General features: G+C 45.4%; 4 protein-coding genes across 7 annotated transcripts in view; 3 read left to right on the top strand and 1 right to left on the bottom strand.

The window, feature by feature from the left end:
- GPKOW (G-patch domain and KOW motifs) overlaps positions 1-1,200 on the top strand; it is a 41,688-nt gene extending 40,488 nt beyond the window's left edge. For both annotated transcript variants that reach the window (XM_056537658.1, XM_056537657.1), the window contains exon 11: positions 974-1,200. In XM_056537658.1, coding sequence (XP_056393633.1) covers positions 974-1,102 — 129 coding nt within the window. In that variant the 3' untranslated portion in view covers positions 1,103-1,200. The remainder of the gene's footprint in view (positions 1-973) is intronic.
- A 2,953-nt stretch (positions 1,201-4,153) lies between these two features.
- WDR45 (WD repeat domain 45) lies at positions 4,154-16,721 on the top strand. The gene is made up of 10 exons (XM_056539850.1): positions 4,154-4,365; positions 6,800-6,874; positions 9,540-9,644; positions 9,867-9,963; positions 11,101-11,195; positions 12,958-13,037; positions 13,111-13,319; positions 13,503-13,604; positions 16,195-16,340; positions 16,420-16,721. Exons 1-10 carry the CDS (start codon positions 4,317-4,319, stop codon positions 16,527-16,529), a joined length of 1,068 nt encoding a protein of 355 aa, XP_056395825.1. The 5' UTR covers positions 4,154-4,316; the 3' UTR covers positions 16,530-16,721.
- A 3,864-nt stretch (positions 16,722-20,585) lies between these two features.
- LAGE3 (L antigen family member 3) lies at positions 20,586-24,844 on the bottom strand. 3 transcript variants are annotated; one of them, XM_056539773.1, is made up of 3 exons: positions 24,671-24,844; positions 22,284-22,412; positions 20,586-20,748 (listed from the first exon to the last, which is right to left on the bottom strand). In XM_056539773.1, exons 1-3 carry the CDS (start codon positions 24,691-24,693, stop codon positions 20,628-20,630), a joined length of 273 nt encoding a protein of 90 aa, XP_056395748.1. In that variant the 5' UTR covers positions 24,694-24,844; the 3' UTR covers positions 20,586-20,627. The 3 variants fall into 3 exon arrangements, with proteins under 3 accessions (XP_056395748.1, XP_056395746.1, XP_056395747.1); XM_056539771.1 differs by having other exon boundaries at positions 24,620-24,844; XM_056539772.1 differs by lacking the exon at positions 24,671-24,844 and adding an exon at positions 24,191-24,255.
- Positions 24,731-27,085, top strand: part of SPTAN1 (spectrin alpha, non-erythrocytic 1) — an 86,718-nt gene continuing 84,363 nt past the window's right edge. The window contains exon 1 of the mRNA XM_056539766.1: positions 24,731-24,867. The gene's annotated coding sequence lies outside the window, so the exon portion shown is untranslated. The remainder of the gene's footprint in view (positions 24,868-27,085) is intronic.

Raw genomic sequence — 27,085 nt, forward strand, 5'->3', positions numbered from 1 at the left:
TAGGGTGGTTTCTTTATTGCATACTCACATATAAAAACTGATACAAAAGGAGGGAGAGAAGGATCACAGTGGGGGGTATTCACTGTCTGGCGACAGAATCTGTTTCGCTTGGCGCTCGAGCTTCTTCTGGCCTGAAGGTGTGATCCTTCTCTCCCTCCTTTTGTATCAGTTTTTATATGTGAGTATGCAATAAAGAAACCACCCTGGAAAAGAAGTTTATGGTGAGTCTGCCGACTTTTTCTACTATTTCTCTCTGCTTCATAATTTACAAATCCGTTTACATTTTTGGCACAGTTGATTTAAAAAAAAAAATAAAATAAAAAATAAAAATTCCACTGGAGTACCCCTTTAATGGCTGCTCTTGGTTGAGCTGGCTATTATACAGCGCATCTACAGTTTACTCTTTAGTTGTGTTTCTATTAGGACTTTTCATGCAAATGATGCTGCACACATATCCGGAGACACCACAGAGGTTGCAGCGATGTACACAGCGCCTGTTTATTTCAGTGTTCCTCCACATCAGGGCCTCCTCCTTGGGGCTCAGATATTTAGGGCTCCAGACTTTCTTAAAAAGTGGACAGTCTCATGGGCTGCAGATCGCAGCTTTTATAGTAAACTACAACACCTAACATGGCAGGAAAGTGATAGGCTGTATCTAGAGATGAGCGAACTTACAGTAATTTCGATTCGTCACGAACTTCTCGGCTCGGCAGTTGATGACTTATCCTGCATAAATTAGTTCAGCTTTCAGGTGCTCCAGTGGGCTAGAAAAGGTGGATACATTCCTAGGACTGTATCCACCTTTTCCAGCCCACCGGAGCACCTGAAAGCTGAACTAATTTACGCAGGATAAGTCATCAACTGCCGAGCCGAGAAGTTCGTGACGAATCGAATTTACTGTAAGTTCGCTCATCTCTAGCTGTATCCATTAATTTGGCATTTCAGAAGTTTTTTTTTTCTTCTTTGTTTCCAGGTAGGGAGGATCCTACATAGAGAGAAGCAGAAGAGCCGAGCATTGGTGCAGCTAGAAGGGGAGAATGATGATGCCGTCAACTTTAGTTATGATGTAATTTGTCACTATGCCGGGATGCGCGACGACTGACCGCCGCGATCATATAGAAGTTTTGCACATTTTATCCAGGCTATTGTATTTTTTTTTATTTTTTTTTTATTTAACTCCTGTAAATAAACATTTTTTTTCTGTAAAGTATCTGCAGTTTTAATGTGTACAAAGAGCAATTTGTCTGGAGTCCATTAAAGGAGTTGATAGTCTCATAGACAGCATGTATAATATGATCTGACCGCTGCTAACCCAACTCTTAGGCTAGGTTCACACTGCGGAATCTCCGGGCAGAACATTTTTGCCCGGAGATTCCGATTGCGGCCAGGACCGATTGAATCAGTCGGCGCTAGGACCACGCGGACACTGCAGTCTCCCATAGACTGCAATGTGTTCCGCAAAGTATTTCCGCCTGAAGAATGAGCAACGCCATTCTTCAGGCGGAAATTTCCAAGCGGATTTTCCGTTCACAAATTCTGAAGTGTGAATTTGTCAACGGAAACCCATTCGCTACACTATACATTTTTAGTAAGCAGAATTTCTGCCTGCAATTTCACAGGTACACAGCAGGAACTCACCATCTGCACAGTTTGTCTGCAGCGACCACTACAGGATAAATGTAGTATTACATGCGGCTATCTGGGGAAGCTAGAGGCTTCAGAAGAGAAATGGCAAAATAAAGATTGAAGAGAAATGTAAGGTTATGCACTTTGGTCCTAAAAAGAGAAAATATGTAATTAAGTGCTAAATAATAGAACATTAGGTAAAACGTCTCACGAAAGGGACTTGGGGGTATTGGGGCTAATAAAGTCATTGGATGCATTAAGAAAGGTATAAAGCAGTGGTCTTCAAACTGTGGCCCTCCAGATGTGGCAAAACTACAATTCCCAGCATGCCCGGACAGCCAACGGCTGTCCGGGCATGCTGGGAGTTGTAGTTTTGCCACATCTGGAGGGCCACAGTTTGAAGACCGCTAGTATAAAGGCTTGTGGCAGGGGACATAGTTTTGTCTCTGTATAAATAGTCAGACCACATATGGAGTATTGTGTCCAAATGTTGGCACCTGTATCTAAGAACGACATGGCAGGACTGGAGAGGGTGCAGAGGAGGGCAACAAAGATTATTAATACAATGGGAGGATTGGATACTAAGACAGGTCTTAGGGGCGATCTGATCACAATGTACAAACACATGAATGGACATTATAGAGGTCTTTCTAGTGATCTTTTTATACCTAGGCCGATAACTAGAGATGAGCAAACTTACAGTAAATTCGATTCGTCACGAACTTCTCAGCTCGGCGGTTGCTGACTTTTCCTGCATAAATTAGTTCAGCTTTCCGGTGCTCCGGTGGGCTGGAAAAGGTGGATACAGTCCTAAGGAAGACTCTCCTAGAACTGCATCCACCTTTTCCAGCCCACGGGAGCACCTGAAAGCTGAACTAATTTATGCAGGAAAAGTCATCAACTGCCGAGCCGAGAAGTTCGTGACAAATCGAATTTACTGTAAGTTCGCTCATCTCTAACAATAACCATGACAAGGGGGCATCCTTTACATCTAGAGGAAAGAAGGTTTCATCATCATCATCATCATGATCAGAGACAGAGATTCTTTACTGTAAGAGCAGTGAGACTATGGAACTCTCTGTCACATGATGTTGTGATGTCTGAGTCAATAAATAAGTTCAAGGGGGCCTGAATGTTTATCTGGAAAAATATAAAATTACAGGTTATAGACTTTAGATCTATGGGGATAGAACATTAATCAAGGGATTTATTCTGATGCCATATTGGATTCCTCTGTCATGGGGCAATTGGCATTGGCGTCATAAGGGTATTTATTTTTTATTTTTTTTTGCTTTCCTCTGGATCAACACAGTATAGTTATACGTTGGACTTGAGGAGTGAAAAACAAAACAAAAAAAAATGTTCCTCTCGTGCAGCATATAATGGAAGATTCGGTAGCCATTTGCTTCCGTTTTGCGTATACTCTGATGTAGCAGTTCTTTCCGGACATAGACAGATATAATCAGTAGTTTTGTTATGTTACATTGTTTTTGTGGTTGCACGCGCAATGGCCCAGACGTTGGGATTAGAGATGAACGAACTTACAGTAAATTCGATTCGTCACGAACTTCTCGGCTCGGCAGTTGATGACTTTTCCTGCATAAATTAGTTCAGCTTTCAGGTGCTCCCGTGGGCTGGAAAAGGTAGATACAGTCCTAGGAGACTCTTTCCTAGGACTGTATCCACCTTTTCCAGCCCACCGGAGCACCGGAAAGCTGAACTAATTTATGCAGGAAAAGTCATCAACCGCCGAGCTGAGAAGTTCGTGACGAATCGAATTTACTATAAGTTCGCTCATCTCTAGTTGGGATCATTCACTCTACGGGCAGAGATTCCGTCTGGTGCAGGCCCTAGGACCGCTTGGATATTCGGCGTCTCAATAGACAATGCATTTCAGAGCGGATTCCAACAAAAGAATGAACATAAATAATTTTTAGGGTCCAAAGCGTGTGTAAACATGCTGGGGAGGGGGGTTCTTATGCTGGAGATAGCGGCTATGGATACAGTGCGAGAAGCTCTTTCCCATGATGCAATGGGAGAGAAAAGAACATCGCCCTGTTTGGGCATTTAGGTGCCGAATGCATCCCATTAAGAAAAATGACTATTGTGCACAGTGTTACACCATAGTCATTTGTTTCAAAGACACTAGAGCAGTGTTTCCCCAACCAGTGTGCCTCCAGCTGTTGCAAAACTACAATTCCCAGCATGCCCAGACTGCCTTTGGCAGTCTGGACATGCTGGGAGTTGTAGTTTTGCATTAGCTGGAAGCAGACTGGTTGAGAAACACTGACATTGTTACCTCTCCTTGACTTATTAATACAAAAAAAAGTGTAAACCTTGTGCAGTTGCCTATAGCAACCGGCTTACAGCTTTCATTTTTCTTTAAAAAAAAACAACGCATCTGGTTGCTATGGGCAACTGTTTCTTTGCACGAAACTTGATAAATGTCCTCACATGCTTACAGACATTTTCACGGGACGGGGCATACCCGCGTTAAAGATGGCGCGGGACGTCTGTGCGTCGTTACGTCACTTCCGCCGTGTAGCGCCGCTGTAACATGTAAACACGGAAGCGCAGTGCTGAAAAACAAAAGCGGTTGTCACCGGGGACCCAGCAGGTGACCGGAGGGATCGCAGTCTGTCACGACATAACGTCTCTGCATCTGTCGTACAGCTGTTCCCGTGTCCGCCATGTCCCAGGAGCGCGGTGTCAATGGGCTCCGGTTCAACCAAGACCAGAGTGAGTGCGCGGGGGGGTTGACTGCGATACATAGTGACGTCACTGACTGCTACACCTGATATAAATAGTGATGTCACTGCGATACATAATGACATCACTGACTGCTACACCTGTTATACATAGTGACGTCACTGACTGCTATATCTGTTATACATAGTGACGTCACTGACTGCTATATCTGTTATACATAGTGATGTCACTGACTGCTATACCTGTTATACATAGTGACGTCACTGACTGCTATATCTGTTATACATAGTGATGTCACTGACTGCTATATCTGTTATACATAGTGATGTCACTGACTGCTATATCTGTTATACATAGTGATGTCACTGACTGCTATATCTGTTATACATAGTGATGTCACTGACTGCTACACCTGATATAAATAGTGATGTCACTGCTATACATAATGACATCACTGACTGCTACACCTGTTATACATAGTGATGTCACTGACTGCTATATCTGTTATACATAGTGACGTCACTGACTGCTATATCTGTTATACATAGTGATGTCACTGACTGCTATATCTGTTATACATAGTGATGTCACTGACTTCTATATCTGTTATACATAGTGACATCACTGACTGCTATATCTGTTATACATAGTGATGTCACTGACTGCTATATCTGTTATACATAGTGACGTCACTGACTGCTATATCTGTTATACATAGTGATGTCACTGACTGCTATATCTGTTATACATAGTGATGTCACTGACTGCTATATCTGTTATACATAGTGACGTCACTGACTGCTATATCTGTTATACATAGTGATGTCACTGACTGCTATATCTGTTATACATAGTGATGTCACTGACTGCTATATCTGTTATACATAGTGACGTCACTGACTGCTATATCTGTTATACATAGTGATGTCACTGACTGCTATATCTGTTATACATAGTGATGTCACTGACTGCTATATCTGTTATACATAGTGACGTCACTGACTGCTATATCTGTTATACATAGTGATGTCACTGACTGCTATATCTGTTATACATAGTGACGTCACTGACTGCTATATCTGTTATACATAGTGATGTCACTGACTGCTATATCTGTTATACATAGTGATGTCACTGACTGCTATATCTGTTATACATAGTGATGTCACTGACTGCTATATCTGTTATACATAGTGACATCACTGACTGCTATATCTGTTATACATAGTGATGTCACTGACTGCTACACCTGATATAAATAGTGATGTCACTGCTATACATAATGACATCACTGACTGCTATATCTGTTATACATAGTGATGTCACTGACTGCTATACCTGTTATACATAGTGATGTCACTGACTGCTATATCTGTTATACATAGTGATGTCACTGACTGCTATATCTGTTATACATAGTGATGTCACTGACTGCTATATCTGTTATACATAGTGATGTCACTGACTGCTATATCTGTTATACATAGTGACATCACTGATATATATCTTATACATAGTGACATCACTGACTTCTATACCTGTTACACATAGTGACATCACTGACTGCTATATCTGTTATACATAGTGATGTCACTTTTCAACTTTTGGGTTTGTCACTATACAGTGCGCTTTTTGGTAAAAATGACACATTATCTTTATTCTGAAGATCCACACGATTACAACGATACCCAATTTTTTATAGGTTTTGTTTTAACTCCTTATAGAAAAATGATTGTGGTTTAAAGGGGTACTCCGTGGAAAACTTTTTTTTTTTTTTTTTTTTTTTTTTTTAAATCAACTGGTGCCAGAAAGTTAAACAGATTTGTATATTACTTCTATTAAAAAATCTTTACCCTTCCAGTACTTTTTAGGGGCTGTATACTACAGAGAAAATAATTTTCTTTTTGGATTTCTCTTATGTCACTACCACAGTGCTCTCTGCTGACCTCTGCTGTCCATTTTAGGAACTGTCCAGAGAAGCATATGTTTGCTATGGGGATTTTCTCCAGTTCCTAAAATGGACAGCAGAGGTCAGCAGAGAGCACTGTGGTCGGGACATCACAGGAAATGCATTTCTTTTTTGGATTTCTCTTTAGTATACAGCCCCTAAAAAGTACTGGAAGGATTAAGATTTTTTTTAATTGAAGTGATTTACAAATCTGTTTGACTTTCTGGCACCAGTTGATTGAAAAAGAAAAATTTTCCACGGTAGTACCCCTTTAAATTGCTCTCTTCTTCTGACCCCCTTTCTTTGTTCCGCCGTACTTTTTTTGGGTAAAATAAAAGGCGCCATTACAAAGTACAATTGGTCGCACAAACACAGGGGAGAACATACAAACTCCCGGCACATGTTGTCCTTGGTGGGACTTGACCCCAGCGCAGCCCTATTCCTTGATACAGCGATCGATCATCTTTTGAAGGGAATGTGTGTTTTTATAATTTGTCTCCCTTATTTTCGGATCAGGCTGCTTCTGTTGTGCGATGGAGACGGGAGTCCGGATATTTAACATTGAACCCCTGATGGAGAAAGGACACCTGGGTAGGTAATGGGGACTTAGGGTACGGGGGGGGGGGGGGGGGAGTTATATTTGTGTCTCCCCTGCTGACCGTCCTCTATTTGCAATTATGGACGTGACATCCATCTTGAGGTCATGTGACCACCTCTAGCATCATGGCTGGCTTCTATTATGGTCACATGAAGACTGTAAGTTAATCTACGCAAGGAACAGAAAATGTAGGGCAGTGTTTCCCAACCAAGGTGCCTCCAGCTGTTGCAAAACTACAACTCCCAGCATGCCCGCACAGCCTTTGGCTGTCCGGGCATGCTGGGAGTTGTGGTTTTGCAACAGCTGGGGGCATACTGGTTGGGAAACACTTGTCGTATCATATATACCAGGCACTATACAAGTGTTTTCCAACCAGGGTGCCTCCAGCTGTTGCAAAACTACGACTAAACCTAAGGCATGCTGGGAGAGTTGTAGTTTCGAAACAGCTGGAGGCATACTGGTTGGGAAACACTTGTCGTATCATATATACCAGGCACTATACAAGTGTTTTCCAACCAGGGTGCCTCCAGCTGTTGCAAAACTACAAGTAAACCTAAGGCATGCTGGGAATAGTAGTTTTGCAACTGCTTGAGGCACCCTGGTTGGAAAAACCTTCTTTAAAGGGGTACTCCGGTGGAAAACTTTTTTTTTTTAATCAACTGGTGCCAGAAAGTTAAACGGATTTGTAAATTACTTCTATAAAAAAAATCTTAATCCTTCCAGTTCTCATTAGCTGCTGAATACTACAGAGGAAATTATTTTCTTTTTGGAACACAGAGCTCTCTGCTGACATCACGAGCACAGTGCTCTCTGCTGACATCTCTGTCCATTTTAGGAACTGTTTGCTATGGGGATTTTCTCCTACTCTGGACAGTTCTTAAAATGGACAGAGATGTCAGCAGAGAGCTCTGTGTTCCAAAAAGAAAATAATTTAATTTCCTCTGTAGTATTCAGCAGCTAATAAGTACTGGAAGGATTAAGATTTTTTTTATAGAAGTCATTTAAAAATCTGTTTACCTTTCTGGCACCAGTTGATAAAAAAAAATAAAAAAAAAGTTTTCCCTCGGAGTACCCCTTTAAGGAGTGAATAACACTATTCATATGTCTTCGTACACCACAATACACAGTAAAGAATAGTCGACCATCTAATGTGTATGGGGATCTCCCAACTCCCACCCTACAGATGATGTCAAGGGACAAAAAGGATCAAGCATATTGCAATTTAGGCCGGGTTCACACTGCGGAATCTCCGGACGGAATTTCCACCAGAGATCCCGCAGGCAGCGCTAGGACTGCGCGGACTGCATTGCCATCCCATTAGACGGCAATGCATTTCTGAGCAGTTGTTTCAGTGGATCCACTCAGAAATGCATTGCTGTCTATGGCGACAGCAATGCAGTCTGCAGGGTCCTAGCGGGATCTCCGGCAGAAATTCCATCCGGAGATTCCGCAGTGTGAAACCGGCCTTAATCGCGGGGGTCCTGCTGCTGGGGACCCCCCGTGATCTCGGCTGCGGCACCCCAGACATCCGGTGCACAGAGCGAACTTCACTCTGTGCCGGATGACTGGCGATGCGGGGCGGAGGCTCGTCACTTCACAGTCATGCCCCCTCAATGCAAATCTATGGGGGGGGAGTGTGACGGCCGTTACGCTCCCTCCCATAGTCTTGCATTAAGGGGGCACGGCCGCGATGTCGCGAGCCTCCGGCGCTGAACCCGATGCTCTAAACGAACGCCGGGTGTAGCAGGGAGATTTTGGGGTCCCCAGTGATGGGACCCCCGCGATCAGACATCTTATCCCCTATCCTTGGGATAGGGGATAAGATGTCTAGGGGCGGAGTACCCCTTTAAAGTCCAATCCTTATGTTCTCCATAGAGGTTAGCCAGTACCAGATTCTGGCTGCAGTTTACTCATCTCTCTCCGTTGATACATGCTCAGCTGAGTCGAGCATGTATGTGTTTAGGGGATATTTGTATGGGATAGCAAGTGTAAGGCTGTCCCTAGTTTAGAACCCCTAACTATGCGCCATTTATTACTTGTTCATACTGTTGCAGCAGGCGCTGGGGATACGTATGCCCAGACGTGCATTGAACTCCAACCAATAGTCTGTAGAGCCTCATGTTGTAAACAATGCCCTAGTAAAACATACCCCTTTTAATGTTAATGGGGTTATCCAGGAATAAACTTTATATATAATCTACTGGCTCCAGAAAGTTAAACAGATTTGTAAATTACTTCTATTAAAAAAAATCTTAATCCTTTCAGTACTTATGAGCTGCTGAAGTTGAGTTGTTGTTTTCTGACTAAGTGCTCTCTGATGACATGTGTCTAGGGAACTGTCCAGAGTAGAAGCAAATCTCCATAGCAAACCTCTTCTGCTCTGTGCAGTTCCCGAGACAAGCAGAGGTGTCAGCAGAGAGCACTGTTGCCAGACAGAAAAGAACAACTCAACTTCAGCAGCTGATAAGTATTGGAAGGATTAAGATTTTTTAATACAAGTAATTTACAAATCTGTTTAACTTTCTGGAGCCAGTTGATTAAAAAAAAAAGTATTTTCCTGGAATACCCCTTTAATGGGCAAAACCATAGCGTGTAAACTAGAAGAAAGAACCGTCCATAAGAATAGGCAGTGACCAGTGTTCTGTTTCCTCCGTCCAGATGTGGAGCAGGTGGGCAGCGTCGGACAGGCTGAAATGCTGCACAGGTCTAATCTCTTGGCACTGGTGGGTGGCGGAAGTAACCCCAAGTTCTCCGATATATCAGGTGAGTACTCTATACCAGTGTTTCCCAACCAGGTCACCTCCAGCTGTTGCAAAACTACAACTCCCAGCATGCCCGGACAGCCTTTGGCTGTCCGGGCATGCTGGGAGTTGTAGTTTTGCAACAGCTGGAGGCACCCCGGTTGGGAAACTCTGCTCTATAATCTGGTAACATCCCATGTCTCTGGATCTGGATGAGCTCTAATGTCTCCTTACTCTTGGACAGTGCTTATCTGGGATGACTCGAGGGATGGCAAAGACAGGCTGGTGCTGGAGTTCACATTCACCAAACCCGTGCTCAGCGTACGACTGCGAGCTGACAAGTGAGTCCACACATCTGGTGCGGTTTCCGTGTCATAATCTAAATGTTTATTTATTTTTTTATCCATTTGAATGATAAGGCATATTACAAGCAGATAAAAAAGTAAGAAATGATCAAATATTCTATCAATAATACAAACACAGATACATAGTCACAAAATACCCATCAAAGCCTGGGATACACTCAGGCTACAGAAGAAAAACGTCGTCTATATACCCCATGGAGACAGATCTAATTCATCCTAATTACCCAACACTGCGGCTATAGCAGTGTTTCCCAACCAGGGTGCCTCCAGCTGTTGCAAAACTACATCTCCCAGCATGTACTGATCGCCGAAGGGCATGCTGGGAGGTGTAGTGCTGGAGGTACGCAACTACAACTCCCAGCATGCAGATGGAGAGGTGGCTGGGATTACACAAACAGCTGGGTTTGCTGCGCCATATTGCTTTAGTAACTCCCATTTGCTTCTATAGGAGGTAAGAAAACAGTGAACACAGCGAGCTTGTTTGTATACATCAGTGTTTCCCAACCAGGGTGCCTCCAGATGTTGCAAAAGTACAAATCCCAGCATGCCCGGACAGACTTAGTCTGTCTGGGCATACTGGGAGTTGTAGTTTTGCAAATGCAGGGCAGTGTTTCTCAATCAGGGTGCCTCCAGGTTTTGCAAAACTACAACTTCCAGCATGCCCGGACAGCCTTTGGCTGTCCGGGCATGCTGGGAGTTGTAGTTTTGCAAAAGCTGGGGGCATACTGGTTGGGAAACACTTGCTGTATCATATATAACCAGGCACTATACAAGTGTTTTCCAACCAGGGTGCCTCCAGCTGTTGCAAAACTACAACTCGGGCATGCTGGGATTTGTAGTTTTGCAACAGCTGGAGACACCCTGGTCGTAAAAACTAATATAATCCCAGCTACCTTTCAATAGTCTACCTGGATGCAGTGGTAGGATAGGGTCAGAGGACACTTGTTCTGTACATAGGGAGTGCAGGGAGTTGTAGGACCCACATTTTGCAGATTTTTGCCATGTCCTATAGATATTGTAATAAATAACTATGATGGGAATAACCCTTTGGAAGATATATTTACAACTGTAAAGGCAAAGTCATGAACTAACACTATACCTTCAATTTAACAGGATCGTCATCGTAGTGAAAAACCGGATTTATGTCTACTCCTTCCCAGATAACCCAACTAAACTATTCGAATTTGATACAAGAGACAACCCTAAAGGTAATGGCTTCCCATAAAGTTTTCCTAAGGCAGTGTTTCCCAACCAGGGTGCCTCCAGCTGTGGCAAAACTACAATTCCCAGCATGCCCGGACAGCCGAAGGTACATAGATTCTTATCCCCTATCTACAGGTTAGAGGATAAGTGTCTGATCGCCGGGGGTCCGACTGCTGGGACCCTCCGTGATCTCCCCCTAAAGGTAATGGCTTCCCATAAAGTATCCCTAAGGCCGTGTTTCCCAAACAGGGTGCCTCCAGCTGTGGAAAAAGTACAGTTCCCAGCATGCCCGGACAGCCAAAGGTACATAGGTTCTTATCCCCTATCTACAGGATAGAGGATAAGTGTCTGATCGTGGGGGGTCCAACTGCTGGGACCCCCTGATCTCCCCTAAAGGTAATGGCTTCCCATAAAGTATCCCTAAGACAATTGTTTCCCAACCAGGGTGCCTCCAGCTGTGGAAAAAGTACAATTCCCAGCATGCCCGGACAGCCAAAGGTACATAGGTTCTTATCCCCTATCTACAGGTTAGAGGATAAGTGTCTGATCGCCGGGGGTCCGACTGCTGGGAGCCACCGTGATCTCCCCCTAAAGGTAATGGCTTCCCATAAAGTATCCCTAAGGCAGTGTTTCCCAACCAGGGTGCCTCCAGCAGTGGAAAAAGTACAATTCCCAGCATGCCTGTACAGCCAAAAGGTACATAGATTCTTATCCCCTATCTACAGGATAGAGGATAAGTGTCTGATCACGGGGGGTCCGACTGCTGGGACCCCCGTGATCTCCTGCCTGGCGTCCAGGCTCTCTTCATGCATAGAGTGACCTCTGCTCCATGAACCAATTGCTGGCGACCACAGCACCGTTCCATGCAACTATGGGAGAGCCATAGATATACATGGAGGGGGTGTGATTACCATCGCTTCGTGTGGTGGTTAATCATGGAGTGATGGTCGCTTAGTGGATGAGGAGCAACAGGTAGCCGGGAAGGAGTTTGCGGGGGGCCCATTGGTCCGACCCCCATGATCAGACACTTGTCCCTATGTTCTGGATAGGGCATAAGAAATTCAGTACCGAATTTCCCCCGCTGCTCAGCGTTTGGAACAAACTGTTCTGAACGCTGGAGCCGGCAGCTAGTGACATCATAACCCCGTCCCCTCAATACAAGTCTATGGGAGGGGGCGTGACGGCTGTCACGGCCCCTCCCATAGACTTGCATTGAGGGGGCAGGGTGTGACATCATGAGGGGGCGGGGCTATGAGCTCACGACCTTCCGGCTCCAGCGTTCGGAAGAGTTTGTTCCAAATGCTGAGCAGTGGAGTACCCCTTTAGGATACGTTCACACGTGCGAATTTACAGTGCATTTTACGCTGCAGATCTGCCGCTGAAGGACCTCGGTATGGTGCCCTTAAATGTGCCTGCTCGGAGCGGCAATACGCCGCTCTGAGCAGACACACTGCGATGTGCGAGTCGCCACGCATGTGTGGTGTACTTGCACACATCGCGGCTGCTTCCCCTGCTCTATGAGCTAGGCCGAGAGCTGCCGCGATGTGCGAGTATACTGCGCACGTGCATGGCGACTCGCATATCCCAGTGTGTCTGCTCGTAGCGGCGTATTGCCGATCCGAGCAGGCACATATAAAGGCAGCATATAGGAGGTCCTTCAGCGGCGGATCCGCAGCGAAATCCGCTGCAAAAAATCCGTACGTGTGAACGTACCCTAAATGTTGTAACTTACCATCTACTTTACATGTGTTGTTTCCATCCCTCTAGGCCTGTGCGATCTCTCCCCCAGTATGGAGAAACATTTGCTAATCTTCCCAGGCCATAAATGCGGCAGCTTACAGCTGGTGGTAAGTCTACTTCTAACTATACGGACATTTCATTCGCATTATATTCCATATCTAAGCACTTCCTCTTCTATAGGATCTGTGTAACGCCAAGCCTGGCAGCTCGTCCGCCCCATTTACGATAAATGCCCATCAGAGTGAACTAGGCTGCGTAGCGGTCAATCAGCAGGGTACTCTGGTGGCTTCAGCTTCACGTAAAGGAACCTTAATACGGCTCTTTGACACCCAGACCCGGGAGCAGCTGGTGGAACTACGGCGCGGTACCGATCCAGCCACACTCTACTGGTATGTGTGGTCCGCCTTACGGTGATATTAGGTCAATGCCTCTAGTGAGAAATATATTCACTTGTGATCTTCATGGACTTTTAATGTTTAAAATTTACATATCTGTTACTTTTATCCTAAGAGAAAAGCAACAATATAGTAGAGTAATGGCGTCCATTGACATCAGATTTCCTCTCTCCGCAGTATCAACTTCAGCCATGACAGCTCCTTTCTGTGTAGCTCCAGTGATAAAGGAACCGTGCACATATTTGCTCTGAAGGACACAAAGCTGAACCGCCGCTCTGCGTATGTATCCGGATTACACCGTGTGTTCCCATTTATACTACAATAACATTAAAGGGGTACTCCGGTGGAAAACATTTATTTTTAAAAATCAACTGGTGCCAGAAAGTTAGGCCCCTTCCACACTACATAATTATTCAGTTTTCGAAAGTTCCGTCAGAAAATCGCCAGTAAAACGGCAATTACGAAAACCTATATGGCCGTTAGAAAATCCCATTATAGTCTATGGGATTTTTCTAATATTCGTTTTAACCCATTAATAACGGACATTATTTTGTGATGGAAGATAGTAAGGAAGAAAATAGTTCATGAACTATTTCTCCCGTTACTATCTTCCGTCACAAAATAACGGCCGTTATTAATAACAGACTATAACGGGTTAAAACAGCTATTAGAAAAATCCCATAGACTATAATGGGATTTTCTATGGCCGTATAGGATTTTGTAACTGCTGTTTTACTGTCGATTTTCTGACGGAACTTCAAAAACGGAGTAATTATGAAGTGTGAAAGAAGCCTTAAAAAAAACAGATTTATAAATGACTTCTATTAAAAAATCTTTACCCTTCCAGTACTTTTTAGCAGCTGTATGCTACAGAGGAAATTCTTTTTTTTTTTTTTTTTTGTCCACAGTGCTCTCTGCTGACACCTGATGCCCATATCAGGAACAGGAACTGTCCAGAGCAGGAGAATATCCCCATTGCAAACCTATGCTGCTCTGGACAGTTCCTGACACGGACAGATGTGTCAGCAGAGAGCGCTGTGGACAAGACAAAAAAGAAATTCAAAAAGAAAAGAATTTCCTCTGTAGCATACAGGGGCTAATAAGTACTGGAAGGGTAAAGATTTTTTAATAGAAGTCATTTACAAATCTGTTTAACTTTCTGGCACCGGATGATTAAAATTTTTTTTCCAACGGAGTACCCCTTTAAAGGTACGTTCACACATACAGGATCCTGCGCAGATTTGAAGCACTGGATTTGTAACTGACGATTAGAAGCTGTGATCAGTCATTTAGTTTACATTGAAATCTGCAGCAGAAAATCCTGTGCATCAAATATGCTTACGTGTGAACGTACCCTAAAGGGGTTTTCCGCCCCCAAAAGGATAGAGGATAAGATATGATGCAGCACCCAAGGTAATTGCCGATACCGATAATGCCCAAAATCGTGATAATCGCCCGTTAATATCGGCCATACCGATTATCGGTCGATCCCTAGTTGGTATCACGCGTTGCGTGCTTCGTCAGTCACCCACTGTTTGTACACTTCCCTGTGTTGAATTCAGTGGCAACACATTAAAGCGGGGGGGGGGGGGGGGGGGGGTGTACAGACAGTGGGCAATGGTCCGTATCGCGCTTCGTCAGGCCCTTCGGGGCCTGACGAAGCACGGAACGCGCGATACGGACCATTGCCGCTCGCTGTCTGTCCACCTCCCTGTGTTGTATCCTATGGGAACAAAAGAAAGCTAAGTCTGCAAGGTACCTTTGGACTGAGTGAGTGCTCCGATTTCATTATCTTTTACCAGATTTAGTGTTCCATTCAGACTCCTACATTGTAGCACCAGCCTGCAGAGAGTTCATTCATCTGTACTGCAGAAATCCTACCCCTAAGATAGCCGTCCGGTCTTGTTCTAGTGTGAATCTGTACTAAAGTAGTTGTTGCTGATACTACACGGAGGAGGCCCTGATGTGGAGGAACACCGAAATAAATAGGAGCTGCAACCTCTGTGGTGTCTCCGGATATGTGTGCAGCCCTAAGACAAACAACTACAGAGTAAACCATAGATGCGACTGTATAATAGCCAGCCCACCCAGGAGCAGCCATTAAAGGGGTACTCCAGTGGGAAAAAATTTATTTTTAAATCAACTGGTGCCAAAAAGTTCAACAGATTTGTAAATTACTTCTTTTTCAAAATCTTAATCCTTTCAGTACTTATCAGCTGCTGTATATACTACAGGAGATGTCTGTATTTCTTTCTGGAGTGATTTTCTTTCTGACCACAGTGCTCTTTACTGACACCTCTTGTCCATATCAGGAACTATCCAGAGCAGTATATGTTTGCTATGGGGATTTTCTCCTACTCTGGACATTCCCTGACATGGAGAGAAGTGTCAGCAGAGAGCACTGTGGTCAGACAGGAAAAAAAATAAAATAAATAAAACTCCAAAAAGAAATACAACTTCCTGTGGAGCATACAGCAGCTGATAAGTACTGGAAGGATTAAGATTTTTTTTTAAATAGAAGTCATTTACAAAGCTGTTTAACTTTCTGGCACCAGTTGATTTGAACACTTGAGTACCCCTTTTAATAGGGCCAATATGCCGTCCTAGTATACATTGTGCATTGTATAAACCTGCATTACCAAAACAGTTTTGCTTCCCTGCGGACACGTGTATTGCTCTACAGTCTAGGTCAGTGGTCTCCAACCTGCGGACCTCCAGATGTTGCAAAACTACAACTCCCAGCATGCCCGGACAGCCGTTGGCTGTCCGGGCATGCTGGGAGTTGAAGTTTTGCAACATCTGGAGGTCCGCAGGTTGGAGACCACTGGACTAGGTTGTTTAATCATGAAGTTCTTTCACCATCATTCAGGTTGGCACGCGTTGGTAAGGTTGGTCCCATGATCGGTCAGTACGTGGATTCGCAGTGGAGTTTAGCCAGTTTCACCGTCCCCGCAGAATCCGCCTGTATCTGTGCCTTTGGTAAAAACACTTCTAAGAATGTCAATTCCGTCATAGGTGAGTGGGATTTCTCTGCCCGTCTGGCTGCAGCCTCAGCCCTAATAAAGACAAAGTCTAAATTGTTTTTCTTCCTCAGCCGTCTGTGTGGATGGAACGTTTCACAAATACGTCTTCACTCCAGAAGGGAACTGTAACCGCGAGGCCTTCGATGTCTACTTGGACATATGTGATGATGACATTTTTTAGGCTCCTCGTGAAGTGACTGTCACCCTCTGCTAAACGTGAAGGGGTCAGCCCCAAAACACAGACTGGCTGCCCCACATGGTCTATGAGAGACGAATGCTGCGTGTATACAGTATTATTGTACATAGATTGTAATTTACTGTATGTATTCATCTGTAACATTTATAGTATTAAAAATATAAAGTGTAAGTAGGACCAAGGGGAGACGGGTCCGGATATTTTTTAAAATATTTTTTGGCTTTGCACCGCCTTTACTCCGATTGAATTTATTTATTTATTTTTTTCAAATCAACTGGTGCCATAAAGTTAAACAGATTTGTAAATGACTTCTATTAAAAAATCTTAACCCTTCCAGTATTTATCAGATGCTGGTAGCGCCCCCCTACAGTACCTCCCTGTACTGTGGGGGGGGCGCTACCAGCAGCTACTCTTTACCTGTATTACTGAAGTGTATGCACTGACTGGTGTCTGGTAGCATCCCCTACAGTACAGGGAGGTATTACATGTTCTGTACTACTCTTTACCTGTATTACTGATGTGTATGCACTGACTGGTGTCTGGTAGCGCCCCCTACAGTACAGGGTGTACTATTCTTTACCTGTATTACTGAAGTGTATGCACTGACTGGTGTCTGGTAGCGCCCCCTACAGTACAGGGATGTATTACATGTTCTGTACTCTTTACCTGTACCAGGGTTAGCTGCTCCTTTGGACACCAGGTGAGGGCGGCTCCATTACTTTTTTAGGACACTGTGTACTGTACAGGACCTTGAAGAAGCTCCTGTCCTCTGCATAGACAGTGATTACAGCTCCCAGCAGATCTTTATTACTTTTATATGTAAGGATTTGCTTTATCTGTACAGTGGTCCCTCAACATATGATATTAATTGGTTCCAGGAGAACCATCATATGTTGAAACCATCATATGTCGAGTACATATGTCTATGTAAAAATGGTAATTGTTTCTGGGGCCTTGGAACCATTGTATGTTGAATACATATCTCTATGGGAAAATGCTAATTGGTTCTGGGATGACCATTGTATGTGGAGTGTATGGGGAGTGTTTAACAAACCAGGGTGCCTGCAGCTGTTGCACAACTACAACTCCCAGCATGCATGTACAGCCATTGACTGTCTGGGCATGCTGGGAGTTATAGTTTTGCAACAGCTGGAGGCACACTGATAGGGAAACATTGATGTATGGGGTGTATATGTACTGTATGTGATGTGTGACATCGCATACAGTACTGTACAGTTCTTTAAATACCTTCAGGGGGGACAGAATGTCCTCCATTACGATCCTGCCGACTACAGCTCTATAGGAAAGGAAGGGGAGGGCAGCCAGCAGCTCATTGGATGCCTGCAGCAAGATGCTGCAGGCTATTGGCTATGGCTGCACTGGGGGGCGGGGCTTACACAGAGCTCACAGTGGAAGCCTGTATGAGTTAGCAGGACAGCATGTGAGTAACAGGAGGCAGAACGGGGCACACGGGGCACATTAAACAACTATCTGTCAGTTGCTGAAGTTGTCTGTGCTGTCGGATAGTTGTTTGTACGATGGACCCGACACACAGCAGCATCATATGTCGATGCTGCCTTCAACATATGATGGGCTCTGAGAGGCCATCATATGTTTAAATGATCATATGTCGGGGCCATCATAAGTCGGGGGGTCACTGTATTAGTTATCTACTTATTTTTCTTTAATCCTCATTAAAGGGGTACTCCACCCTTAGACATCTTATCCCCTATCCTAAGGATAGGGGATAAGATGTCAGATCGCCGGAGTCCCACTGCTGGGGACCCCCAGGATCTTGGCTGCGGCACAGCGCTATAATTACTGCACAGAGCAGACTCGCTCCTTGCGTAATGACGGACAATACAGGGGCCGGAGCATCGTTATGTCGCAGCTCCGCCCCCCTCGTGACATCACGGCCCGTCCCCTTAACCACCAGGCCCATTTTGGCCTTAAGGACAAGACCAATTTTATTTTTGCATTTTCGTTTTTTCCTCCTCGCCTTTTAAAAATCATAACTCTTATATTTCCATCCACAGACCCATATGAGGGCTTGTTTTTTGCATCACCAATTGTACTTTGTAATTACATCACTTATTTTACCATAAAACGTACGGCGCAACCAAACAAATATTATTTATATGTGGGAAAATTGAAAAGAAAACAGCAATTTAGCAAATTTTGGAAGGTTTTGTTTTCACGCTGTACACTTTCCGGTAAAAATGACAAGTTTTCTTTATTATTTGGCTCAATAAGATTAAAATGATCCCCATGATTATATGTTTTTCTATAATTGTACCGCTTAAAAAAAATCTCAAACCATCTTAACAAAATTAGTAGGTTTGAAATTGCCCTATTGTGACCACCTATAACTTTCTCATTTTTCGTATATGGGGCGATATGAGGGCTTATTTTTTGCACCATGATCTGTAGTTTTTATCAGTATCACTTTTGCTTAGGTTTTACTTTTATAAATTTTTTATTCATTTTTTTGGGAATAAAATGTGATAAAAAAGCACATTTACGCCGTTCACCGTACGGGATAATAAACAAAATATTTTAATAGTTCTGACTTTTACACACGCGACGATACCGAATATGTGTATTGATTTTTTTTTTTTTTTACGCGTTTTTGGGGGTAAAATGGGAAAAACAGACGTCTTACTTTTTTATTGGGGGAGGGGATTTTTCACATTATTTGACTTTTTTTTTTTTTTATACACTTTTTATGTCCCCATAGGGGACTATTCATTGCAATCAGTTGATTGCTAATACTGTTCAGTGCTATGTATAGGACACAGCACTGCTCAGTATTATCGGTGATCTTCTGCTCTGGTCTGCTCGATCTCAGACCAGAGCTGAAGACCCCGGGAGACAGCCGGAGCCAGGTGAGGGGACCTCCGGCCGCCATGCTGGATGACCGGATCCCCGCGGCAGCGCTGCGGGCGATCCGATCATCCATTCAAAGTACCGCACTGCCGCAGATGCCGTGATCTGTATTGATCACAGCATCGGAGGGGTTAATGGCAGACATCCGCGCGATCGCGGATGTCTGCCATTACCGGCGGGTCCCTGGCTGCTGATAGCAGCCCGGACCTGCCGAGCATGACGCGAGCACCACTCCGGTGCTCGTGATCATGTCTGTGCGTAAATGTACGTCATGGTGCGCTAAGTACCACGTCACCATGACGTACATTTACGTCCATTGTCGTTAAGGTGTTAATGCAAGTCTATGGGAGGGGGCGTGATGGCCGTCACGCCCCCTCCAATAGACTTGTATTGAGGGGTGGAGCCGTGACGTAACGATGCTCCAGCCCCTGTATCGCCCGTCATTACGCACTGTATTTTGACCAGGGCGCCTCCAGCTGTTGTAAAACAAAAATTCTTGCAGAATAATCTTCCCTCCCACCCAGCGGTCGCTCCACCCTTTAAAGTAAAGACAGGCTCCCTCTGAACACCTGACTAACGATGTAATGTCTCAGGCCACACTGCAACCTGGGAAAACTTGAGTCATTTCGTATGCTGTTAAAAATAAACTTTGGGGCAAAAACTTTGGGGCAAAATTGTTCTTGGAAATCAGTCACAAGTCCTGCCAGTTGGATCCCCCCAATATAGTTATTGACTCTCTGCAGCAGTGTGCACAGTGCTATGGAATCTTATTACAGACGATGAGAAGCTGCTGCACCAGAATATCTGCCCGAATTCCTATGGGCAAAAATGATCAGACAATCTTATGAAATCCAATTCACGGAGGAATCAATGATAAAATACCATAATTTGTACAGATAGGATTAGCCCGACAGTGTGCATGGGCCCTTACAATTCACTGCAGGCTCTGCACAAGGTATAACACCGGGTATCAGTTTTGCCGGTAACATACTTTATGGTGTTGTATATCTAATGTACCGCCAACAAAATAAAGCCTTAAAAGATCGGGCACAGTCTGCTGCTCAAAGACATTTATTTTATATAAAAATGTCCACAAAGAAGATGATCAGTTCTCAGCATTCGGGTGCAGTCATGTAATGGTCCAGTCTGTAGGAGTTACCTATCCGAAAAAAAGAATATCATCCAGTCTGTAGAGGATCAGGAGGAGTCTGGGAGCGCAGGTCCGAATCTGTCCATTGTCTGCACCACGAGGGAGAGATGATCCAGGAAAGAGCTAACAGAGACCCGGAGGATACGGGCTTCATCCGCGCGCCAATGTCTGCAGAGAGAAAACAAGAGTCAGTAGATTGGGGGGCACAATGGGGTGATAAATAAGTTTTAAATCATGCACCACGTGACTGAAAAGTTTTCAACAATATAACATCCTCTTTCGTGACAAACCTGACTTGTTTGGAAAAAAAAAAGGCACAGCTTCATGCACGAAAAGTTTCTTTTTTATGGGGCAAAAACTAAAATTTCGGGGGAGATTTATCCCCCCCCCCCCCCCAATAGTTAGAACTCCCTAGTAGGTAGGGGATCCCCCTATAAGGTAAAAGCCCCTAGTAATTAGGTAGTCAGGTGTAGGTAGGGAATCCCCCCTATAAAGGTAGAAGCCCCTGGCAATTAGGTAGTCAGGTGTAGGTAGGGAATCCCCCCTATAAGATAAAAGCCCCTGGTAATAAGGTAGTCAGGTGTAGGTAGGTAGGGAATCCCCCCTATAAGGTAAAAGCCCCTGGTAATTAGTCAGGTGTAGGTAGGTAGGGAATCCCCCCTATAAGGCAAAAGCTCCTGGTAATTAGGTAGTCAGGTGTAGGTAGGGAATTCCCCCCTATAAGATGAAAGCCCCTGGTAATTAGGTAGTCAGGTGTGGGTAGGGAATTCCCCCTATACGATAAAAAGCCCCTGGTAATAAGATAGTCAGGTGTAGGTAGGTAGGGAATCCCCCCTATAGGGTAAAAGCCCCTGGAAATTAGTCAGGTGTAGGTAGGGAATCCCCCCTATAGGGTAAAAGCCCCTGGAAATTAGTCAGGTGTAGGCAGGGAATCCCCCCTATAGGGTAAAAGCCCCTGGAAATTAGTCAGGTGTAGGTAGGGAATCCCCCCTATAGGGTAAAAGCCCCTGGAAATTAGTCAGGTGTAGGTAGGTAATCCCCCCTATAGGGTAAAAGCCCCTGGTAATTAGGTAGTCAGGTGTGGGTAGGGAATTCCCCCCTATACGATAAAAAGCCCCTGGTAATAAGATAGTCAGGTGTAGGTAGGTAGGGAATCCCCCCTATAGGGTAAAAGCCCCTGGAAATTAGTCAGGTGTAGGCAGGGAATCCCCCCTATAGGGTAAAAGCCCCTGGAAATTAGTCAGGTGTAGGTAGGGAATCCCCCCTATTAGGCTTGGTTCAGACCACAGAATTTCCGTCTAGAGATTCCAGCTAGGACCGTGCAGATATTGAAGTATCCAATAGACTGCAATGTGTTCCGCGAGTATTTCCGCCTGAAGAATGAGCGCACTGCCATTCTTCAGGCAGACATTTTAAAGCAAATTTTCCTGTCACAAATTCTGCTTCAAAAATTACGAAGCGTGAATTGGTGAACGAAAAACCCATTCTCCAGCAGGTACATTTTACTAAGCATTTCTGAACGTTTCACTGCGGTCGGCTCATTGAAATGAATTACATACTGCTGTATGCGCTCCCGTATGGAGGAAAACAATGAGAACCCAGCCTTAGGTAGAGGCCCCCATTAAGTCATTTCCCCCAAGTCCCAAAAAAAACAAAAAGTGAGGTTTAAGGTGACACTCCTGGGGTCTGGTGTGAGGACTTACACATGGAGGACGTTGTCTGTGACGCTCAGAGTCTTGCTCACACCTCCCTTTCTTGGTTCTGCATCGGGGCTCAGCGAGTCGTGGGCAATCTGGGCTTCTCTGGGGCAGGGGAAGGGCACATGTAGGTGGCTATACAGTGGTTATAGGAAAGGAACCGACAATCCTGTAAATCACCAACGCTGCCCTCAGCCTAAAGCATTCTGAACATTATGGACTGCAATGTTAGACACATCGAGTAGACAAAAAAAAACATGGCACCCTTTCTGGGAAACTATTTTTATTTTCTAATCACATAACTCCAATGTTTGTCAGGATAAATGTTTAAAGGGGTACTTCGCCCCTAGACATCTTATCCCCTATCCAAAGAATAGGGGATAAGATATCTGATTGCAGGGGTTCCACAGCTGGGACCCCCGTGATCCCTGTGCAGCACTCAGCGTTCGTTTAGAACGCTGGGTGCGGGCGGCGGGAGGTCGTGACGTCACGTCATGCCCCCTCAATGCAAGTCTATTGGAGGAGGAGAGGCGGCAGCCACGCCCCCTTCACATAGACTTGGATTGAGGAGGCGTGGCCTGACATCACGAGCGGCATGACGCTTGCTCCGAGCCTTCGGAACACAATGTTCAGAACGCTGGGGCAGCGGAGTACCCCTTTAAGGGTAGGGTCATACAGAACATATGCGCTGCATATTCTCAGCACACATGGATACCCGGCGGCAGCCCTGTGTGCGCAGCGAGGTTTGGAGGCGGGTCCGCACGTCACAGTCACGTCAGTGCGCTGGCTCCACTTCCAAACCACATTACACACAGGGCTACCGCTGCCCATAGGAGAATACACAGCGTACTTTCTGCTCCGCAGCGGATCTCGCGCAGTGTGCAATACTAATTTCCTATGAAGTTGCTGGGAGTTTTAGGGTCTATTCACAAGACAGAATTTCCGCATGGGGAATTCCGCCTCAAATGAAAGCCCAATAAACTTCTATGGGATTCCGCACTCCCATTCACACTTCTGAATTTCCGCTTGAGTCCCTAAAGCTGTGTGTGGGCTTCTGTGTTCATGCTTGCCCCCTCGTGACATCACACCCCGTCATGTAACGTCACGTCCCGCCCCCTCAATGCAAGTCTATGGGAGGGGGCGTCATGACGGGACATGATGTCACGAGGGGCCGGGTGTGAACACGGAAGCCCACACACAGCGTTCGAAACTCAATGTTCCGGAGCTGGGTAGCAGAGTAACCCTTTAAATGACAAGTATCATAAATAAACACATATCCCCCCCAAAGGATAGGGGATAAGTTTTAGATCGCAGGGGGTCTGAGTGCCGGGGCCCCTCCCGATCTCCTGTTTGGAGCCCTGGGTCTACAACACAGGAGCGCGTCACAAACCCCGCCCGAAGCCGAGGCCGCCACTCCGCCTCCATATAGCTCTATGGGAGAGTGGAAGATTGGCGAACGGATCTCCCATACAACTTTATGGAGGGGGCGTGGCAGCTCCCGATTCCGTCAGGGGTCGTGACGCGCTCCTGTGTTGTAGGCCCAGGGCTACAAATAGGAGATCGCGAGGGGCCCCTGCGCTCGGACCCTCCGCGATCTAAAACCTATCCCCTATCCAATACGTTTTTATTCATGATACTTGTCTTTTAATAGTAGCAGGGTTTTGAGAGGTGACACCGCTAGGTTTCTAATGCAGAAATTGGCGCTGTTTCGGCACCACTGTCATATGCCATGTGAACACGCCCTTTGAAACAGAGATAATCCCAGTCAGGGCATGCTGGGAGTTGTAGTTTTACCACAGATCATGCTAGTAATTGTGGTCTAGAAAGCTTCACCATCTTCATGCATGAACCGCCCATCTGCGCCACTTTCCACCACAACCACTGCTAAGGGCCTCGTCCTGCGCCAAACTAACCAAAACAACCAGTACAAGGGAGGAGAGCAGCGGTTTCCCATAGTAACCAAATTACAACTCATATGTCTTAGGAAAGTGAAAGCAGCCACCTGATTGGTCACAAAACAACTAGTACAATAACGGAGAGGGGCATTACCCATAACAACCAATCAGATTCCATCTTTTACATCTTAGGAAAATTAAAGCAGTCACCTGATTGGTTGCAAAACAGTTAGTACAAAGCAGGCAGGGAGCAGTTGCCCATAGCAACCGGATTCCAACTCTTACGTTAGGAAAATTAAAGTAGACATCTGATTGGTCTCAACACAACTAGTATGAGAGAGTAGCGGTTGCCCATAGCAACCAATTAGCAACCAGCACTTACGTTAGGAAAATAGCTGCCACCTGATTGGTTGCTATGGTGAAGCCAGTTTTGGAGGGTCCCTCTACCTGGCAGCACTAGTGTCCCTCCCCCAATCTTTACACCATGTGGAAGGATACAGCTGCAGAGCGGGCGCCGCCATCACAAACACTCACACGCCTACAATAGAGAGCAAGCGGAGCAGGATAGAGCGGCATCCCGTGTCTACAACGTGGAGGACTTCAGTTGGTTTTGCGTGGAGTTTCATGACAAGAAACCACAAAACACGTACCTCTAGTGACCTCTGCTGGCCGCTGGTAGAAGTGCATGTGAGCAGGTAATGTATAATAATGTGGCAGTGGGTGTCATGAGGGCAGATGGCATTAACCCCTTGTATTCGTGACGCCAGGGCGTAGGTTATTCTCCATACCACCTGAAGGTATACCGCTGGAACCTGGGCCAGGCATGAGGGCAATAATGACTCCGACGCCAAGTTACGGATAACAGTAGCTTTACTGAGGGTAGACAGATGGTAAAATCTATACAGTTCAGCCAGGGCCACGGAGGTGACTCAGAGACCTTAAAGGGGTACTCTGCCCCTAGACATCTTAGGGGATATGATCGCTGGGGACCCCCACACTATTGCATGCGGCACCCACCTGTTTCTTGTCCGGAAGCGCTGGACGGTCTGGGTCGCGACCACGGGAACGGAAGCCCGTGACGTCACGACTCCACTCCCGTGTAACGTCACGCCCCGTCCCCCTCAATGCAAGTCTATGGTAGGGGGCGTGATGGCTGTCGCCCCCTCCCATAGATTTGCATTGAGGGGACGGGGCGTGACGTCACGGACTTCCGTTCCCGTGGTTGCGACCCAGACCCTCCAGTGCTTCCGGACAAGAAACAGGTGGGTGCCGCATGCAATAGTGTGGGGGTCCCAAAGGGGGTCCTTTGGATAGGGGATAAGATGTCTAGGGGCGGAGTACCCCTTTAAAGGAAAACTGTTAGCTTTCTCCCCCCACACTAACCAGTGGTACTGGCTGGTAGTGCGGGGGATGCTGATCAGTTTGATCCTTACCGTGCCCGGATCCGCCACGCCGTTCGGCTGTAATCTTCGATTTTCGGTATATGCTAATGAGGTGCTAACTGGTCCTCTGACGTCAGTGCCGCCACCTGCAGTGCCGCCCAGCTCATCAATATTCCTCCCCCTTCTTATTACAGAGCAGGGGAAAAAGGCAGAGGTGGAGGGAGGGGAGGATTGATGAGCTGGACAGCGCTGCGGCTGGCGGCACTGACGTCAGAGTGCCAGTTAGCTCGGCCAGTGCCAGTTAGCACCTCATTAGCATATACAGAAAATAGAAGATTACGAACGAACAGCGTGGCGGATCCGGGCAGGGTAAGAATCAAACTGATCAGCATCCCCCGCTTACAATTTTGCACCTAAAATTCCATATTAAGGCTTATTTTTTGCACCACCAATTCTACTTTGCAGTGACATCCGTCATTTTACCAAAATATCCACGGCGAAGCGGAAAAAAATTAATTGTGCGACAAAATTGAAGAAAAAATTTCATTTTGTAACTTTTGGCTGCTTCCGTTTCTACGCAGTGCATTTTTCGGTAAAAACGACACCTTATCTTTATTTTGTAGATCCATATGATTAAAATGATACCCTACTTATATAGGTTTGATTTTGTCGTACTTCTAAAAAAAACATCATAACTACATGCAGGAAAATGTATACGTTTAAAATTGTCATGTTCTGACCCCTAGAACTTAAAAATTTTTCCGCAAATGGGGCAGTATGAGGGCTAATTTTTTTGCACCGTGATCTGAAGTTTTTATCGGTACCATTTTTATATTGATCGCTTTTTATTCATTTTTTCATGATATAAAAAGTGACCAAAATACGCTATTTTGGAATTTTTTTGCGCGTACGCCATTGCCGTGTTTTCTGTGCGGACATTCCACGCTGTGTGAACATGACCTAAGAGCAAAAGTTGCACTGTGGCATTTTCTGAAATAAAGCGGCCATATTTTCTCAATGCAGTGGGATCCCCTTATGGCAGTGGCCTCTTTCAGCTGGATGATGGGATGACCACACTGCAGACTGGGCCTCAAAATCCCCAGATCTCAATCCGATCGATCATCTGTGGGATGTGCTGGAGGAACAAGTCCAGTCTATGGAAGCCGCACCTCACGTATAGGTGGTAATAACCCAGGACACCTTGACAGGTCTTGTGGAGTCCAGGCACAGATGGGTCAGCATTAGGGGGGGGGGGCTACACAATATTAGGCAAGTGGTTTTCACATTATGGCTGATCGGTGTATGTGCACTTGTATACTAGTGTACAGTGATCCCTCAACTCACAATGGCCTCAACATACAATAGTTTCAACATACAATAGTCTTTTCTGGACCATTGTAACTTGAAACCAGATTCAACATACAATGCTATGGAATGTGCGAAACGTGTCAATGACTGGAAGAATCGACCAATCAGAATGGATATTTCAGTGGTAAACCCCTGTATTCCTAAAGTGCATGCACTGACTGGT

This window comes from Hyla sarda, chromosome 9 (genome assembly GCF_029499605.1).
Source record: "Hyla sarda isolate aHylSar1 chromosome 9, aHylSar1.hap1, whole genome shotgun sequence".
Classification (NCBI taxonomy): Eukaryota; Metazoa; Chordata; class Amphibia; order Anura; family Hylidae; genus Hyla; species Hyla sarda.